Source organism: Botrytis byssoidea (assembly GCF_014898295.1).
Source record: "Botrytis byssoidea strain MUCL 94 chromosome Unknown BBYS_019, whole genome shotgun sequence".
Lineage (NCBI taxonomy): Eukaryota > Fungi > Ascomycota > Leotiomycetes > Helotiales > Sclerotiniaceae > Botrytis > Botrytis byssoidea.
The window spans coordinates 531,348-550,408 of record NW_024065860.1 but is presented as its reverse complement, the minus strand read 5'-3'; the positions used below and the strand labels follow the sequence as shown (position 1 = coordinate 550,408).

General features: G+C 43.2%; 7 protein-coding genes across 7 annotated transcripts; 5 read left to right on the top strand and 2 right to left on the bottom strand.

The window, feature by feature from the left end:
* Positions 1-611: 611 nt before the first annotated feature.
* EAE97_008840 (uncharacterized protein) lies at positions 612-4,842 on the top strand (the record flags this gene model as incomplete). The annotated part of the gene is made up of 4 exons (XM_038879355.1): positions 612-980; positions 1,031-1,075; positions 1,127-1,433; positions 1,490-4,842. 4 exons carry the CDS (start codon positions 612-614, stop codon positions 4,840-4,842), a joined length of 4,074 nt encoding a protein of 1,357 aa, XP_038729866.1.
* An 864-nt stretch (positions 4,843-5,706) lies between these two features.
* Positions 5,707-6,647, top strand: EAE97_008839 (uncharacterized protein; the record flags this gene model as incomplete). The annotated part of the gene is made up of 2 exons (XM_038879354.1): positions 5,707-5,959; positions 6,085-6,647. 2 exons carry the CDS (start codon positions 5,707-5,709, stop codon positions 6,645-6,647), a joined length of 816 nt encoding a protein of 271 aa, XP_038729865.1.
* Positions 6,648-7,327: 680 nt separating this feature from the next.
* EAE97_008838 (uncharacterized protein) lies at positions 7,328-8,519 on the bottom strand (the record flags this gene model as incomplete). The annotated part of the gene is made up of 5 exons (XM_038879353.1): positions 7,328-7,408; positions 7,457-7,626; positions 7,678-7,867; positions 7,925-8,410; positions 8,472-8,519. 5 exons carry the CDS (start codon positions 8,517-8,519, stop codon positions 7,328-7,330), a joined length of 975 nt encoding a protein of 324 aa, XP_038729864.1.
* Positions 8,520-9,861: 1,342 nt separating this feature from the next.
* EAE97_008837 (uncharacterized protein) lies at positions 9,862-11,683 on the top strand (the record flags this gene model as incomplete). Its single annotated transcript, XM_038879352.1, has 3 exons — positions 9,862-10,214; positions 10,268-10,571; positions 10,622-11,683. The coding sequence occupies 3 exons, from the start codon at positions 9,862-9,864 to the stop codon at positions 11,681-11,683; spliced, it is 1,719 nt and encodes a 572-aa protein (XP_038729863.1).
* Positions 11,684-12,799: 1,116 nt separating this feature from the next.
* On the bottom strand, positions 12,800-14,127 carry EAE97_008836 (uncharacterized protein; the record flags this gene model as incomplete). The annotated part of the gene is made up of 2 exons (XM_038879351.1): positions 12,800-13,557; positions 13,608-14,127. 2 exons carry the CDS (start codon positions 14,125-14,127, stop codon positions 12,800-12,802), a joined length of 1,278 nt encoding a protein of 425 aa, XP_038729862.1.
* A 55-nt stretch (positions 14,128-14,182) lies between these two features.
* EAE97_008835 (uncharacterized protein) lies at positions 14,183-15,454 on the top strand. Its single transcript, XM_038879350.1, has 3 exons — positions 14,183-14,381; positions 14,433-14,556; positions 14,606-15,454. The coding sequence occupies exons 1-3, from the start codon at positions 14,298-14,300 to the stop codon at positions 15,277-15,279; spliced, it is 882 nt and encodes a 293-aa protein (XP_038729861.1). The 5' UTR covers positions 14,183-14,297; the 3' UTR covers positions 15,280-15,454.
* A 2,229-nt stretch (positions 15,455-17,683) lies between these two features.
* Positions 17,684-18,996, top strand: EAE97_008834 (uncharacterized protein; the record flags this gene model as incomplete). The annotated part of the gene is made up of 3 exons (XM_038879349.1): positions 17,684-17,876; positions 18,048-18,103; positions 18,337-18,996. 3 exons carry the CDS (start codon positions 17,684-17,686, stop codon positions 18,994-18,996), a joined length of 909 nt encoding a protein of 302 aa, XP_038729860.1.
* Between the last annotated feature and the right edge of the window lie 65 nt (positions 18,997-19,061).

Genomic DNA, 19,061 nt, shown 5'->3' with positions numbered 1-19,061 from the left:
TTATGGATGATGGGCAGTAAAGTACTTACGATTCGGGAAATTTATCTTTTTTATAATGTTTTGATGGAACATTCTGCACTTCTAATTGATTGAAAGTTGGGACAATTCTTTTATGGATTTAACATTCTGGAAGTCAGAATCGACTTTGAACGAGCTTGTATATTGGTTTTCCGAGTATAAGTATTTAATAATCTGGACTGGCAGACCAGATGTGTGCTATGAAAGTTTGAGATGCTATACAGGCAGTTTCCCCAGACGAATATCGGAATTCAATATTTTGGGTCATTTTGATTCTTTGATTGAATTCAAGTATGAAAAGCTTCTCGTTGAATTGCACTTCGAAAATCTGCACATCCCTACAGTTCCTCGTTGGGGTCCTCACTCAAGTTGGCTACCAAGTAATTGTAAGTTGCGATTTCTTCTTTTGTCGATGATAGAAAATTGCACCTACCTAGTAAGTGGCGTCCATGTGCAAGAACAATCTTTCTGAAAGTTAAATCTGCAATTCTTATTGGCACATCGAGAACTTTTTCTGAAGGGCCTTTTTTTTTACAATTGACAAGCAACAATTGTTGGTTGTTGATTGTCTAGGAATTACCTGGACAATCAAAATGCGACCTAATCGTCTCAACTCCAGAGCATCATCAGCTACTTTATCCCTCAGACGACAGCAAGATGTCGCAACCTTATTCGCAGATGATTCTAGTATCACTCAAAACTTACTACGAGGTCAAGTAATCCCTATGAGAAGAACATCCATTAGAGCACTTCCATCGGATCCAAATATTTCTCTAGCTTTAGCAGGCGATGGCCCTTCGATCGCCGACGAGCCTTCAGACGTAGTACAACGACCAAGGATTCGACGCGGTCTTTGCAGTAGTAATACCTGGACTTCCTCAAGTGCAGAGGGCGAGTCTGAAAATGACGACTTGGATGATCGTACACATTTCATAGAAGAGTTCAACCGATTAGCGGATAAGGTATGCAAGAAAATTGTTTTTGCATGTCGAAGAAAGCTGATGGTCGATAGCATGGCGTACGAAAATTTATTCCCAGTGAATACGAGGATGTTCCTGTAAGTCGGTAACTACGTCCGGTAACCTCAAGTACTCACTTATTGAATCAGTGTATCGAGGATGGACCAGATAAACATGGTAACTGGTTATCCAGAAAGCTCTTCAGACGGACGTCCTCATCTCAGACGCCCGTCGTTAAATCTAAGAAGGCAGAACGTCGAGATCTCAAGAAAATGCGAAGCATCAGCGATTCATTACGACTGAAGAGCAGAAGAGACTCACTCAAGGATAGAGATCTGGTGGAACTTGTTCGTTTGTGCGGATCAAGTCTGTTATACCTTCCAGCCGAATATGCTGCGAGCAGCTTAACTTTACCAACTTGTATTCGTGCTACAGCTCAATATTTGATACAGCATGGTATACTACGAATTACATTCCGCTTTACTGTTTCTCATACACTAATTGATGTGTAGCTCCTACCACCCGTGGCGTATTTCGTATACCAGGATCTCAACACACAATTAACCTCATTTATGAACATTATTGTTCGAAAGGAGACCAAGGTCATATTGCGGGAACAGTAAGATGTCCGACTTTACCAGATCATATGGAGTGTGATGTACATGACGTTGCGTCTGCGTTCAAGAGATTTCTCTCTGGTATCCCTGGTGGTATTCTGGGGTCACTTCCATTATTCGACGCCCTCGTCTCCATCCAAACACATCTTAGGGGTGATCCAGAAATGACACGAACTAAGCATAGTAAAGTTCGAGCGAGACTTATTGCTTTGTCTATCTCGACTTTAAGGTCAACATATAGGCGGGAACTTATCTGTGCAGTCCTAGGTTTACTCTGTATGGTTGGTCGTGCGGCAGAGACAGCGCGAAGGGAAGATGATCGGGGCAGGCCTCTTCCTACTTCAGATCTTATGGGGTATAAACCATTGGGGATTGTTTTTGGCCCCCTACTTGTGGGCGATCTAATGGACAACTACAATATTCGCTTGGCCAATGGCCACGGTAGTTTGGTCCTCACTCCTTTGAGTCCACCAAAAACTAAGAAGGAAAGGAAAAAATATAAAAGTGCAGAAGAGGGTGTTAATTTCAATAATCTAGTTGACAAAATCAAGGTGGCCGGCGAAATTACGGAAATGCTCATCACTCATTGGCGTGATGTAGTACGCCATATGAAGAATCTAGAAGCCCTCGCATCCGTTGAAGGAAGCAAAATTACGGGTGCTCGGGGGAGGAAGCCACCCATCCTACGTCCGTCAATGTCGGAATCTTTCTCCTTACGGAGGCCTCCCGACTGGACATCCGACAAACCTAATAGGAATGCTGACAGGAGTCAATCTCCAACCCCACCACGGCGTAGAACCTCACCTCGTTCATGTCCAAGGCATAGCAGCGGGGATACTACTGAGCAACGGGCCATTGAACAGCAGGCACTTGATTACTACACGAATCCCTTACAGTTTGATGCCCTACCAGTCACAAAACAACGATTGCGCCAAAGGTTATCACCAGGAGAAGCTCTTAAGAACGCAAAATCTTCAAGTGCTCTTTCCACAGTTCTGGTAAAGGAGCATCCCGATGAAAACGATTTTCAAGATAGTGAGCTGAATTTTAAGCAAACCCCACAAAGTATTGTGCCATCTTCGTCTACGAGAAATGGAAAAGAAAATAACCAGAAGCATCCAGCCGTAGAGCATACTACTGAACGTCATGTCAAAGGTATTGTTCGAAGGCTCGAGAGCGAGTCTATTGAAGCTGAGGAATCGTTACCTGTCAGATATTACGAGAACTTGAGACATGATACGACATTGGACGCACAATCAAACCCACTATCACTAGATGCGCATTCGAAGAAGATCGAGACGACTAGCTCATCTTCTCTCTTACAGGATAGCGATCAAAAACATATGCAGGTATCTGCGCCAAGCCATCATGATACCCCATCCAACAGAGAAAGTCATATCAGATTTGCACCAAGCACATCCAATGCCCAGGATGCCAAAGATTTTCGAAGGCGCCAAGGCTTTACAGGCTCTGATTATTCCAAGGGAAATAGCCCTAAGGATCCACTTTCTCAGGTCTCACATGAGGATGACCTAGCATCCTTAGCTGTGCTTGGACAAGCCCTGGAATCGCCTGGCATGTCGATGAAGTCCGAGGTCAAGTCGATAAAGTCTACCGAGAAATCTGATGACCCGACGAAAAATGATTCAGGTATAGATTTCCATGAGAAAAGAGAGGCAGAGAAGCCAGTGAAAAAACCTAGCACACCTAGCTTTTTACGTCCCCATTTGTCTCGCCAGAATCCTCCTGATACACCAAAATCCGCAAAGGTTCATGTGCATGATGACAGGTTTGGAATTAAGAGCAATATTCCGCGAAAGACTGATTCTGCTGCATCTGTTATTACAACATTAGTGGAGCCTAAGGCTATACAGGCGAAAGGAAGACCTTCTCATGAAACCGCTTCACCTGCTACCTTGTCAAAAGTAGCCTCGATTAGAGAAATGTTTCGAAAGCGGAAGTCCGACAGCCGATCATCAAAATCAATCGAAGATAACCACAAGAGTGAACCTTCTAGGCCAGTCACAGAGCATCACACGGAACCCCATTCACGAAAGATTCCCACTCCCGAGCCTACTCGAACACCCAAGAAGGTCAGTGTTAGGGCCATGGCAGAGAAATTCGATACTGTGAAGGCAACACCTCCTCTATCGTCATCAGCTCCAGTCAAATCTACTATACCAACACCTATAACATCGGTCGATAATCGAAGAGGTGTGGGTGTCATCTCGCCTTATACTATCAATCCACCACCATCGCCAACAAGATCAATAGCATCTTTTAAATCCGGAAAGTCTATTCGTTCTTTCCGTAATACGGGCTTAGCTCAGCGCTTTCAGCAAGCTCAAGAGCAATCATCGCCCACTAAAATGCAAGCTCCTAAGAGAGTCTTGAGAGATTTTGTACCAGAACCTATCCCGCCACAAGTCATAGTTGAGAATTCTCACGAAGACTCTGTAGCCTCATTGAGACGTCCGCTTTCTACTTCCAATTCTCTCACCGTTCCACTGAAGCCAGTGGGTCATCAATCACCTATGCCAATTAGACAAGCTGGAATGGATGGTGCATATAGTAGCATTGGCAATTCTGATATTATGTCTTTGACATCATCAGAATTTGAAGCTGCACATACTTTTCTACAATCACAATCACAACTTGCTCACAATGCAACGCTTTCAAAGGATACTTTGACTCGCGGTAACACAGTCTTACACTCGCAAATACGTAAGCTCCAGCAACAGGTTTATGAAAAAACTGAACAAGTACGGCAACTGCAACGACGATTTGAGATAAGATCCAGCTCTGATACTGAGCATATCGGCTTGACGGAACAATTGAGAGAATCGAGAGAGGAAGTAGAAATGTGGCGAAGAAGGGCTGAAGCAGCCGAGAGAAAGCTGGAGCTGATGGATATAATTAGGGCTAGAAATGATTCGAGGATGGAAGAGCAGCGAGGACTCATCTACCAAGCTAAGAGTGTCCAGGCTGAAGATGACATTGCCTCACATGGAAGAGGATATAGTGTTGATGATGGTACGAGGAGATTAGTTTTGAGACGAAGGATGACTGGTACAATGAGCTCGGAGGATAGCGCTGGGAGCAATGGTACTATTGTTAGAGAGAGGAGTGGAAGATATGAAGATGGAAGTGAGATTTGTATGGATGTTAACACAGATGGGGTTAAACATAAAGATTGGGCAAATCAGACACTTTCCATCCTGGATGGGTTTAAAAGTTGGGAGAACTGATGAATTGTGTTTTTGCTCTGAAGTTCCCTTTTGGCAGTTGATAGGAAAAGCGATGAATTAAAAAAAGGGAAAGGAGCAATGGGCGATGCTATCAGAAAGACCCCGATTTTGGTTTCTGCTTGTGTAATATTCATATATTCTTAGGATGAAAGAGACAATGAAATATAATTTTTGGAAGAAAGTTTTCAAACATCATTCGGATGAGACGGAAGTCAAATTATTCATTTGTTTTATAGATAGATATCAGACTGGAATAGCGAAATTCATATGTTAGATATGGGTATAGCATTCACTTGAAGTTTCGTTATTCTGGTTTCATTATTGTTCTTTACGGTTCACTTTTTAATAGCTTAAATCTAAGTTTTCGCTTATTCGAACCTTTGAAGTTTCTTCCTTTCATCCATTTAAAGAATTGAGGGCGTGGGAGAGAAATCCAGATCGAATCTTCCGACGTCTTTAATTTTCTCACAACACAACAACAACACAATATCATATTGGCAAACAAACAATTGTCTATGGATAACTAGCAGTTACGACTTCTTCCGATTACTAACTTCTTCGGACATATTCTTTTGAGAACGCAAGCGCTTTTTGTTTTATAAATAATATAAATGAGAGACGTTGTGCGTGGAAGGAAGATTGGTGTACGGTTTTACAGAATTCGGGACTGATACTGATATCGACGCCGCATCGAATTATTTATTTGATTTTGCTTGTCCATCTTGCATCTTGCGACCTTTGCAGATTGAGAGAAGAGATACACTGATTGCGAGTAAAGCACCAGTGGACAGTCTGATCAGAGTATATCTATCTTCACGAGGATACAAAGACACAGACCGAATACGAGAGATGACGAAGAATACGATGGCGCTTACGGAGAGAAAAGTTTCTTTTGGGGGCGTACACGCCGCTGAGGGGGATGGGGGTGGGAATGGGAATGATTATTCGGAGTTGGATAGGATGAGGGAGAGTAGAGATCGAGGGATTGAGGAGAGGAACGAGAGGGAGAGGTTGTATAGGGAGGAGATGAAGAAGAAGAAAGAGGGTAGAAAAGAAATTGAGGAGGAAGAGAAATTGTGGGTTCATTGGGAGAGATGGAGACTTAGTTTTTGGTTGGGTATGTTTTTTTTTGTTTTTTTTTAACTTTGGTTTTATGTGACTTCAGTGTGAAGATTCACTTCAGCAAGTTTTCTTATCATCCCGGAAATTCAATGAACCAAGCTAACCCATCCATCCACCCAGTCATCTTCAACCTCTTCTTCGCCATCCCCGTCGCATACATCATTGCCAAATACGCCATTCCGGCTCCCTGGCGCTGGTCGGTATTTCTCCTCTCTCACCACGCACTTCTTCTTTGTGCATATGAATTCGCGATGAATGTGCAAGAGCGCATGGTGGGCATGGCTATTCGGGAAGCGGAGGAGGAGAGGGAGTTGGAGCAGTGGGATGATGTGGTTGCGAAGCTGGAGACGGTATTGGAGGAGAGTAGGAGGAATAGGAGGGTTATGGAGGGGGTGGTGGTGGAGATTGGAGCGCTGGAGGAGGAGGACGTTACGGGAGAGAAAGAGAAGAGGCGGAGAGAAATTTGTACGGCGAGAAAGAGGATAGGGGAGAAGATTAGCGAGTTGGAGGGGTGGGAGAAGAGAGGAGTTAGGATTGATAGGGAACTTTTGGGTGCGTTGAAGAAGGAGAGACATGAGTTGTGGTATGAGACGACGTTTGTTTCGCCTGAAGATACGAAGAGCGTGTGGTTTAGAAAGTCGTGGAGAGAATTGTGTGATGCGGACGGGGTCTTGGAGGATTAGATTTTCGGTACTGGGGGCAATTATCGAATGGAGAGGATGTTTGGAGAGGGTGGAGAGTTTACTATATTAGATGTATGGAAGCATGAATGGATGGGTAGGGGTTCAGGGAAAGAAAAGTTTGTGGCAGTGAAGGAGTGGATGTATTTGATATCGACAAAACAAGATATCTCTACTACATGCAATGCAGTAAGCAGAAAATAGACCTGGAGTAAAGTTTCTTAGAATACTCTTCTACCAACCGCGTTCTCTCTCGATACATGTGAACCTTTTACATACATATGAGAAGCTAAGCTCTTTACTGAACCCTCCTGATAGATCCTGCGCGGTACCTTGCATATGTTTGAGATAAGACTATATTTTAGGTTTCATATTTCACGCTTGCGCTCAGCGTCAGCATCGAACTTCATAAATCAAACAAGTGTCAATCCTATTTATCTTCTATTACAACATACCCATCCTACCACCCGTCCAAACCTAAGCTCATGTGCATGACAAGGTTTGTTGTCTGGATTATGTAGGAAGTGATTTGATTGGACATAGATTACGTATTTTATTTTTGTGGATGGATTACTGATCATAATATAGATTTGTGAAGCACATACAAGCAGAAAGGACATAAAATTGCAAACACCCGGTTCCCGCTGCATTGTCCACCACACACAAATATAATCCTAAGTGGTTCATGCGCCTATCAAAGGTGACCAGTCTTCCTTCCTGACATAATCTACCCAGGTGGCCAAGTTGTAACCATCTGGGAGGTACTACTGGTGTGTCAGTAAGAAGTCTCAGAGGCAAACCATAATTCTTACCTCTTTCGTCTGTACATGTCTCCCACTCGTTAACATCGATTCCTCGTACGGTAAGGCCTCAACGAGTTCTGTGCTAGCAACGACTGTATCTGGGGGGAGTCCATAGCTCGATAGTCGCTTTGCATGCTGCTCTGAGGATACTTGCTCGAATCTAGCTTTGATCCCTAGTTCTGTGTATGATATTAGGTACCAGGAATTCGAAATTTACAAGAAAAACTTACCATCAGCCCATATTTTGAGTCTTTCTTCTTCCGGAATGGGTTCTCCAAAAAGCACAACCTGTCTTCCAAAGAATTTTTTTCCACCTCTCAAGACTTCTCCAATGGCCATTCCTGTGTCCTCAGCATCGGAGCAAGGAACCCTAGTATCACCTGGATATGGCATTGAGAGTGCAAATGATTTGTCTGGCGCCTAATCATTCTTATCAGTCATCCCATCAATGCAAAATCAGAAGAAACAAAAACACACCTTATAAGGACCTAAGACCATTGGATACTTGACCCAATTTTGAAAGTAGAATGCGACAAACACCTCTGTAGTTTTTTTCCACAAACTCGGATAATTCTCAGCCAAATCATGTCGAATCAGTGCTTTAGCGTTATATGGTAAGATATTCTGAAATTGACGGCCAGCTAATGCCCTTCCATCAGGTAGACTACTCAATATATAATGTTCGAGGTGAGGAAGTTTGGAAGCAATCCGATTGATAGTCTTGGCTTGAGCTACCTCAATATCAAGTGAGTTTTGCTCCCAGAAGTTGGTGATAGCAAATATGGCATGGGCTCCGGATAGAGCAGCCTCGATGGAGTCAGGAATATCATAATCGGCAGAGATGACTTCGGCACCACATTTGGATAGAGCTTGAGCAAATGGCTTTGTAGGGTCACGGGTTACGGCCCGCACTCGGTAAGTATGAGAAAGATGCTTGAGGATATAACGGGTTGTGGGGCCGCCCTTGAGTCAGGAGTGTTAGTATGCTGCACTAAACTTAAGGGGTATGTAAGAATGAATGTACTTGTGCACCAGTAGCTCCGAGGACAACTACAAGCTTCTTATCTGTCATTGTGAAGTATATTCTAGAGTTATGGATTGTATCGAACCTTTCGAGCTTTCTTGATATACAGGTAAATGATGAAACAACTCCCCGCTCAGCCAGACTGTACTTTGTCTAGTGTAAGAGAGCACTTACTCATCAACACCTTAGGCAGCGTGAGTTGATTACTGATTCAAAGTATGCCCGTTCGCGTATGCCATTATCAGTGGACAAAGAGCAATCCAGTAGATGCGGCAAACAAAAGCATGACTTGCATGTGATCCTAGTTCTAGTGAAGATCACTTTCCGGATGCTACTCCGTAGGTACTCATCCTATTACATAAACTATTTGGACTCAAAGTATTCGTGTGAATGAGGATGCGAGACCAGACATGACTCTTCAAATCATCCTCCGGTGAGGATAAGATGAACCAGATGTGCCATAGCAAAAGCGATTATTATACTCCTGAAGCACCTAAGTAGGGACTCTTTATGAATGAAAGTCAACTCGGGTCCATAGGTCTGGAGGAAATCAAATCAAATTTGGGAGGTTGATAATATCAAATGTGTGTTGTTTTCTTGTTGGACTCCGTGCTTTACATGAAGCTCCGGTGGCTTGATGTGGCAGATGCTAGCGTGTTCGGGTATGCTAACACTATTATAGCTAGCGTTAGGCCTTTTCGGAGATCTTTCCCCACAAACACCGATCAATTTTCTAACCTTACTCTCACCTCATTTTCGATATCAGAACAACAAATACTGATTACCCAAGTGGAGATCATGGGTGTCAAGGGGTTCAAGGGGTTCAAGAGAATAACTCAGAAAAAGTAATATGCATTCTTCGAATAGAAGACGTCTTTGACAACTCCGCGGAATCTTCAATATTCTACGATTTATCCAATTGAATGCAGCCAAATATTGTCCCTTTTAAACGTTGGGTGTGTGATTAATCTTACAACATCACCTAACCCCGATACTTTGTCAGATTTTAGTCCGACAAACATCTCCGAAACCCCATGAAGTCACATTATCTCCTGCAAATATTGCGCAGAAACACCTTGAAAGAGTACTTCCAAGACTTCATCTGACCCTATCAATACCAACAAGAATCGCGAAATTCTTCGGGTTATTGAGCAGTTATGGCCGATCCAATTCATTCATACTCCTTTTGCTTTCAAATCTGGCACGGAATCATACCGTTCGGTATTGTACATTTCAAACAGGCTGGAAGCACCCTTGCCATGTCACAGTCTACTTATATAGTGGTATAAGTCTTTCGTACTCCCAAGTTTCATAATCCTCATCACCCTTGATCTTCTCAAGTTTGTCTACACCTTTCATCTTCATATATCGTGAAAGCTGTGACTTTACAATGTCGTCAACTACAGCACCAGCTGTTCCCTCCACAATAGCCTCTTCAGCCCCATCCATAGATGACAAGCCCCAAAGACTTGAACGATCAGAAGATGCCTTTACAACAGATTCAGAGAAAGGCCCAGTAACTACCAGTCCACCACCTGAGCCTGAACAAGTGAGAACAGTTACTGGTTGGAAATGGATCGTCATTTGTGTCGGTTTCTATGTCGCTACTTTCTTATACGGCTTGGATAACACTATCGCTGCTGATATTCAATCTGCTGTCCTTGGAACCTACGGTGATATTTCAAAGCTGTCTTGGTTGGGTACTGGTTTCCCGTTGGGTTCCATTGCTACGATTCTCACTATGTTAGTATTCCTTACATGTAACATAATTTTGCAAAAACTAACTTCATTGCTAGTGGTAAAGCATATGGCACTTTCAATGTCAAGTGGACCCATGTTGTTTCAGTCGTTATCTTCATCGTCGGTAGTGCTGTGTGCGGTGCGGCGCCTAACATGAATGCACTCATTGTTGGAAGAGTCATTGCCGGTGTAGGAGGTGCTGGAATGTATCTCGGGACCTTGAACTTGGTCGCCATCAATACTACCATTACAGAACGTCCTCTTTATCTGGGAGGTGTTGGTATCACCTGGGGTCTTGGGACGATTCTTGGTCCTGTCATTGGAGGAGCCTTCGCAGATTCAGAAGCAACCTGGCGATGGGTTAGTACTCTATCTTAACATCAATCTACAGAAACTAACCATTCATTTAGGCCTTCTATATCAACTTAGTCATCTTCGCTATTGCTGTACCGGCTCTTCTTTTGATCCCATCATTCGACCCACAACCCGACCTGGACGTCCTTCACAAAGTTAGGCACGTTGATTGGATTGGAGCTTTGTTAAACGCTGGTCTCTTTACTTCATTCGTCATCGCTCTTACCTTCGGTGGTGCCAACTGGCCTTGGAACGACGGACGCACCATTGCCACATTCGTCTCCTGTGGTGTTATCTTCACCCTTTTCGCAGTCCAGCAACAATTCTGCATTTTCACCACACCCGAAGATCGATTGTTCCCAGTACAATTCCTCAAATCACGAACTATGATTCTCCTATTCATCTGTACCGCAGCAGCAGGAACCGCACTCTTCGTCCCAATCTTCTACATCCCTCTCTTCTTCCAATTCTCCAAAGGCGATGATGGCATTCAAGCCGCTGTCAGACTCATGCCATTTATTGTTCTTTACATTGTAGTCGTCATGTCGCAAGGAATACTTATGCCAAAGATTGGTTACTACTGGCCATTTTTCGTTCTCTGGGGTATGTTCGCTCTCGCTGGAGGTGCCGCAATGACTACAGTCACCACCTCTACAAACGCAGGCTCGATCTATGGCTGGAGTATTCTCATCGCCATTGGCTGCGGTATGATCACTCAAGCCTCCTACAGTATCGCCCCAGCTATCCTCGGCCGTGATGGTCGTGGCCAAGAAGTCCCTGCATCCATCGGATACATCAACGTAGCTCAAATCGGCGGTGTAGTCATCGGTCTCGCAGTCTCCGGTACAGTTTTCCAGAGCACAGCATTTAAGAATGTCAACAACGCATTTGCGGGCAAAGGCTTCTCAGCAGACCAAATCAGAAGCGCAATCGCCGGATCCCAAAGTGCGCTATTCCAAAGCGTGTCACAAGAACTTAGAGACAAAGCTATTGAGGGAATCGTGCAAGCAATTGACAAAACTTACTACTTGGTTGTAGCTGGTGCGGCATTGACATTGCTATTGAGTTTCTTGTTGAAGAGGGAGAAGTTGTTCATGGAGATGGCTGTAGGTGGATAAACGATATGATATGATACCATGGAACTTAACGAGGTGGCGAAGGAAATGGTGCGAAGTGGAATGGGATATGCGAACGGATTACATTGCATTGCTTGTGGTTATGAGGATCAACCTAATACCACAAGCTCCTAGGGCTGGCGTTTCAAAATACATATGGGGAATGGAATTCATGCGTGCAGTTTTAGGATAGATTAAGACGAGACGTAATTAAGAATTTATAGAAGTCGTTGTCTGCATATCTCGCTTGAAATTTGTTCGTGCTGCTCTCTGACCCTGTGTTCCATCTCTGGCTAGGTAGGTAGGTACTTCAAATGCCGTCCAGCAAAGCGTCAATTCATTCTAGAATTCCGTGCAAAGAGACGAGAGTAAAACTTAAGCAGGTGACTCGCTAATATCAGCAAGTTCAAAATAGATGCCAGATAGGAGATTCAACCAATTCGTCATCTTAGATGAAAGCTCACGATATACTTTTGAGGAAAGGACTAATATCCTCCAGTGAGTTGACACCCCGACATAGAAGCTCGAACGTATCAACTGACAATTGGGCAAGTCTAACGAGTTTATATCATTGTAGTTTGTAAGAGAATCTGGAAAATCTGAACATCAGCCTAGAAGAAACAAAGACCCTTGTTGTAGAAAGAGGGAAGAGGTGGAATAAATGAATGATCGATCGATTGATTGGCTTATGTTCGAAGTTTTTTGAGAACCGAGACCAGAGGAAGGGAAATGGGCCAGAATTACTTTCTCTTTAGGGTGATTTCGTTTTCATAGCTCAGATACCCGTCTCGCCAATCTAGTTGATGAGGACCTTTGGGCTGACAGGTCAGGAAGACCCTCGTCCTTTAAGATTGCCTTCTCGCGTGTCTCTCTCGAGATGTCAGACTAGATCATGCTACTCAATAAGTAAATTCAGAGGATTGGAGAGTTTACAACCTCGTATTCTTTCAGCCAAGATATCTAGGTAGATGTAGACTTGCGAGAATTCTGCATGTAGATTCTATCACAAATCAAAAGAGTCCCAGTCATACTATGCAACAGCTGTACTCAGCTTGAGTATCATGGAGAGCAAAATCAGCAGATATTACAAATATGATACATTTTTAGCTATCATAAATATCATCTCCTCAAAGACTTATACTTATCACTAGCATGACGTGCCTCCCAACCTCTAGCCTTCTGTTTTGGCTTGAGTGCCGGGATTCTCGTTCTCTTGAATTCGATGTCCCATCCTTCGATTCCTGCTCTCTGCATAACTCCCTTGGTACCCTCATCCCATTCGCTTCTGAAAAGTCCCAATCCTATGGGTTGTACATCATGTCTGTCTTTGAAACCTCTAAGATTGAATCGATCACGTTGATATAATTCTTTGAGGGCTGCTACGTCCAGAACTTGTCCGGGCTTTTGCTCTAATACGAATATTGAGTATCGGTGATATGGTGATCCCTTTTGCGCAAATGGTGGTAGCCATGGCAAGATCAATTGGCTCTCTGGTTCTGCTCTGGATAGTGGTAGCGAATCTTGTACCGGTGAAATTGGAATGTTGGCAGCAAGGTAATGGCATCTCGTGTTGAAGTGATCATTCTCTACGTTTGGAACATCTGCATCCACAACCACGACACTGACGAGTCTCTCCCCTTTGTCGAAAACTTGGACCTTTAATCTAGCTGGGAATTCACTGACTCTAGAGTCCACATAATCGCCCGGTTGAACATTACGTGCTTGGAACGCGAGACGAACTTCGGCGGTAGGTTCGAAATGAGGAAGAAGATCAGGGACAATCGAAAATTGTTGTAAACGTTGGACAATTATTTTACGTTGGTATTCGCGCCACTTTCGATCTGCTAGGTAGCGGTAGATTGGCTTGTTCATATCACCTGAGAATTTTAGTAATGCAACAAGGGAAGATATTCTGCAATTGTCATACCTTCACCATCTTCGAATCGCTTCTTGATCAAAGGATCATTGATATCTGCTTGGATCTTCAAGTACTCCAAATACCTCTTTATACTTTCTATTCTGGTTTGCTTCTGCTTCTCACCCCCACTAACTGATGCATCCTGTGCCTCCAAGTTCCTGAGCCGCAATCTCTCCTTCGCGATCATCTCTAACTTTTCCTCTCTATCCGCTTGTAAGACCTTTCGAGCTTCTTGGAAACATTGATATGGTAATTGTTCAAAGGGGATATTGGCGGAAGTCTTCAGCGCCGCACGACGACGTCTTGATCCTATGGGCATGATACCCTGTCTCATCAATTTCCTCTCATTTTCCGGTCTTACGACAGTTGCCGGGTCGAGACCAGAAGGCGCTGCTTCCTGAGCCGCAGCTTCTGCATTGAATGTCGTGGAGCTCGTAAACGTTCGTATTGATCTTGCAGTTAGATATAATGACGGAGTATTCTGTAGGCATCGCGCCATGGGCCTTACGGCCTTCTGACAAGGAGGCATGGTGATGTGGTGCTGATATGTGATGTTTCGACAAAATTATCGAACGCCATATCAAATATTGGCGGGACATGCCGAAGAATTGCCGAGGAAATTTAATTTTGGCCTAGCCTCGCCGAGATTCATCGAATTCAACGACGACAGCGACCCTATAGGATTTAAGTCACTCGAATATGGCGACGAAGGGACTCCAGAGCTTTACGAAAAGCTTGAATGCTTTTCGCACATCAATAAATAGTGCCAGAGACCCTCTGACAGTATGTTGTTTGCATTGGAAATCGAGAAACAGAGTACTGATTTTATTGTAGCAATGTCTAGCACCACAATTTACAAGGACAATGGCAACAGAGGCGCCATTACCATCCAGCATCTCTCAAGAATATGAGTCCAGTATTCTTACAAAAACATCAGATGTCACATCTGACCCTTTCAGTAAATATTTTATGCCAAATATCTCGATCTATCAATTAACACCCCGCAGACCCCCCAGTCCTAACCACCATCTACAAATTTCCTACCATGGAACCCGTCCGATTCGAATCCTACCCAAGCAAACACCTCTACCTTCCCCTCCGTCGAGATCTTCTTCACCGCGCTGTAGTATTCGAAGGCGACAACACCCGTCAAGGAACTGCATCCTCTAAAACTCGCTTCGATGTCCATGGTTCTCATCGAAAGATTCGCCCGCAAAAAGGAACTGGTGGTGCTCGTCTTGGTTGGAGACAATCGCCATTGATTGTTGGAGGAGGAAAATCATTCGGTCCTCACCCAAGAGATTTTGGAACAGACTTACCGAGAAAGATGTACGATATTGCGTGGCGGACGGCGCTGAGTTGGAGGTATAGAAAAGGGCAATTGATTGTCTGTGAAGATGGAATGGAATTCGAGCACCCAAAGACTAGATATGCAAAGAGAGTTTTTGAACATTTGGGATGGAGCAAGAATAACGGAAGGACGTTGATTGTGACGGGTGGTTTCAGGAAGAACCTGTCCAGCGTTGTAAGCAAAAATGATGCGACGGTGTTGGATGTGAACGAAGTGGATGTTAAGGATTTGTTGGAATTGTCAAGGGTTGTGATAGAGAAGAGCGCATTGGATCAGATGTTGGAAGAGCATCAGAGTGATCTCGTGAAGAAGGTTAGGAGTGCTGCGTGATGAATGAGCTATGATAATATATTTGCTCTTCTCTTGTGTATAGAGTATTGTACAAAAATTGTAACAATTTCTAGATGAAAGTGCAATACTTTGCTCTAAGGTGTATCATTGCTCAAAGCGCTGATTTTTATCTCGCATGCTTTCTAATACAATATAGTACGCTGCACGGGGTATGTGAGATTTGCCAACAAGTCAATTTTTCCAGATAACTGAATAAATGTTTAGATTCTGACATGATGTTTGGAGCAGAACCGCTCAAGTGAGTCTTCTTTCGTTCTTCGCCAAATTCAACATGACTTCCAATTCTTTTACCAGTCTTTCTACACCTACCCACCATTCCGTTCATGCACAGTAGGCTCCTTTTCTCCATAGCTTCGGCGAAGAATCATGCACTTCTACTCATCCCTTTCTTCATTTATTGTTTTGCAAAGCATTTTATCATAACAGACTTCTTTACAATTTACAATGGCACAAAAATTATCGAACAAGTCAATGGGCTCCAATTCTCAACCCTATAAGCTCTCATTCAGATGGCCATACTACAGGACACCTGGCTAACTGGCTGGAACACCATTCAACACTTGCTGGGCATCCAACAAGGGAAAGTGAAATCAGGTTATGAGATTCTGTTGCCTAAAAGCAGGTTTATAAAGCAGGTTTACGAAGCAGCTAATTTTAGTTATCTTGAGCCCTAGACAATATCAAGCTGACTGGCAATATGTTCACAAATTTCAGTTCATAAAATCATAATATTAGGTCACCTAGAGGTGGCTTCTCAAGTGCTATACATTTACAGCACAAATGTAATCAGATAGTCGATCGTGCTCATTCGCAAGTATATTGCATTTATCAGTGTAAATGTAATGATGATCTCTCTGCTCCTTCATCAGATACACCCAAGCTCAACCAGCAACAGCAACCTTTCACTACCTAGTAGAGAATTCCATTGACTCATATTAAGACAAGTTGTCTTTTGAAAAATTCACTACGAAGTTTAGATGCTAATCATAATCACGCCTTGGTGAGTCAATAAAATTGACCACATGCAGAGATAATAACACAGTGCCTTCTATCCTAATGATATCATCACAAAGCAATAAAAGTGAATGGGGTAGATGAAGAGATTTGAGCTGATAGGTGGGTTTATTCGTAATGTCTATCTTCAGAAGACAAGTGAATGTTAGCTATTCTGCATACAATCATCTAGGAACAATCTCTTTGTGGAAGACAAGCTTGATTGAGTTTTGGATCAAACTATAAAGCACAGTCTGTTTTTTTCTGTATGGAGGCAGAGGAAAATGGAATCCATCATTAAGCAATAGATGATCACAAGCACATAACAAGGTAGTCTTGGGAAAGAGAGAAGGCCCCAGGAAGACGATGAGGGTGGGACTACAATATACCAAGCCAATTTGTAAGGAATATCATGTCTCATTGAATCACATATTTTGTAAACTGCTGTAGCTGATACATGACCGAATAAATGATACCCAAATTAGTGCTGTTGGCATACAATGTTTCCATGAAACTAAGAGGATCAGTCAAACGTAGCAGACATAATAGTGCTTGTTCCTATTCAAACCCCAACAAACAGTACATTTTCCTCTGCTAGTATAAACCAAGAATGAGACCTAGCTGGATAATATTGATACAACAGAAATGTCTCTGACGATCACAAACACAATTGTGCATGTTTTATCTTTCTCATCTAGGAAACCAAACCAACTTGCTATCCCAATAAAGAAAGAGGCAACTTTGTTGAAGCCACTAAGTTAAATATTGTTGCAATTCACTGCTACCTTCCTTGACTTTGTTTTATCCTAACTCTCTGTGTCATTGTCTATACCTATATATATATGAACCTCATCAATACTTTCCCTTGAAATATAATATGCTAGAGGACATCAAAGTCTGAAAAGATGCAGGTGTAGGTCATGATTGAGGGTGGAATCCATGTCCAAATAAGAAGTTCGGGAATCAAAAATCGCTTAATGTCAGATAGCAGTCTAGATCTTTGGGGGACTTGTGGAGGAGAATGTGTAAGAACCTGATTAGTGATTCTTCCCTGTCATTATTCGCTAATACCATACAGCAACACTCACAGTCTATGGCTGAGCCACAACTAAGAGGTCGCTGTAGTAAATAAGCGTTGTTGCCACTCGGACCATCTTCTAGTGATGTCGATATTTGTTTTCTGAAATTACCTACTTAAGTATCAAGATGTGACTTGACTAGAACCTAAACACTTAAACACTACAACTTCAGAGAAAAAATCTCGATCTATCAAGTCCAGAGTTAAACTTCTTTATCAGATTTAATTAGAAGTTTTCTTCAATAAAGAGATAACTTTCCACCAAAGAACTTTGTTTACCAGATATTCCTCTTCAAAATTTACGGCAGCACAATGTCGATCCTTTCTAGCAACGCGCTACCTAGAGACAATGGTGTTCTTTACCATAGTATTAGTCTCTTCTTCAACAAGACTCTTTCAGAGTCAAGATATAGACGACTACCGGAAAAGGGAGGATTCAAATTCATGGAACTCCCTGCCGAAATCCGAAACATGATTTGGGAATTGACAATTGAACAACGATTAGGTATGCACTTACTCATCTTGGCTTTAATCATTGAACTATGCCTTTGTCGCGACTTTCCTCTAGACCCTCCGAATGGAACTTTTCCATACTCGAATTTCTGGTGGCAAGTGAAAGTGGCGATTCCGTCAATGGGTTGTTATTGTACAGGCTTGCTAACTTACCATTTAATAGTCAAAGTCCGATTCACAAATCAGAAGTTGCACGGCAATAAAATCACCCATGACTTTGTTGCAGACATTCCGATAACTCTACACATTTGCCAAGACTCAAGAAAGTTCGCAATGGGGCATTATAAGCTCGCGTTCGATCATATGGGAACTTTGCCCCTGTCTACTTCAATTTCAAACTAGACATCCTCTACCCTCGTGCTAGCTGTAGCAAAGAGCAGCTTCATCTTTTGACCAAGTATATTTACAAAAGAGACTGCGACAGAGTTACTTACCTTGCAATGTAAAACGAGCACCTTGAACGAACTCGGTCATTGAGCACCTGGAAGGCCTTACCTATTCGTTTCCCCAACCTTGATACATTCATCGTTTTGTTCAAGAGCTTTGTCGACCCCAAGACGGTGGATGAGAATACCTTGCCTCCATGCAAGTACAATAAGGTCTGGGTGCCTTCTCGGGGTCAACAGAAATACACCCCTACAGGTCGTAGACATCCAGCTTGGGTGCAACACGACAGAAAAGTCTTGGAAGAAAGGACAAGAGCATATCTCCAGCCCCCTATCCATTGGTGTCAGAGGAATAAACAGCAAAAGGGTCATCCGCGTCGAACACACTTACTTGGTGGAAAAGTTATGCGTAGAGATCCGATGCACTCTCATGATTGGGCCATGGAGAAAGCCCAACGTTACCGCAAAAACCTACGTGAAGCTGCAAGCGGCACTCAAGGGGTTTGTTGGGGTGCGAAATTATCAGTTGCGGGAATCTGTGAGCATGGACTGGAGTTTGAAGAAGCGCCTGAACTTGCATACAAGGGTAAATTCTTTCGTCACTTTGACGACAATCACGAGGCGATTAAGAAGTTTTACGAACCAGGAACTGTGACTGGAACTGTGAACGACCAGAAGGAGGCGGAGAGAAGAGCGAGAAGAGAAGCGAGAAAAGAGGCCAAATGAAAGGCCAAGAAAAAGGCAGAAAGAGAAGCCGAGAAGAGAGCGGAAAAGCGCGATTGGTTTCGTCA

Excerpts from the sequence above, each read along its gene's own strand:
- EAE97_008835 (XM_038879350.1), top strand. The coding sequence starts at position 14,298 with ATGGCGACGAAGGGACTCCAGAGCTTTACGAAAAGCTTGAATGCTTTT. Across the intron at positions 14,382-14,432 it reads GTGCCAGAGACCCTCTGACA|CAATGTCTAGCACCACAATT; the intron begins GTATGTTGTTTG and ends ATTTTATTGTAG. Across the intron at positions 14,557-14,605 it reads TGTCACATCTGACCCTTTCA|ACCCCCCAGTCCTAACCACC; the intron begins GTAAATATTTTA and ends AACACCCCGCAG.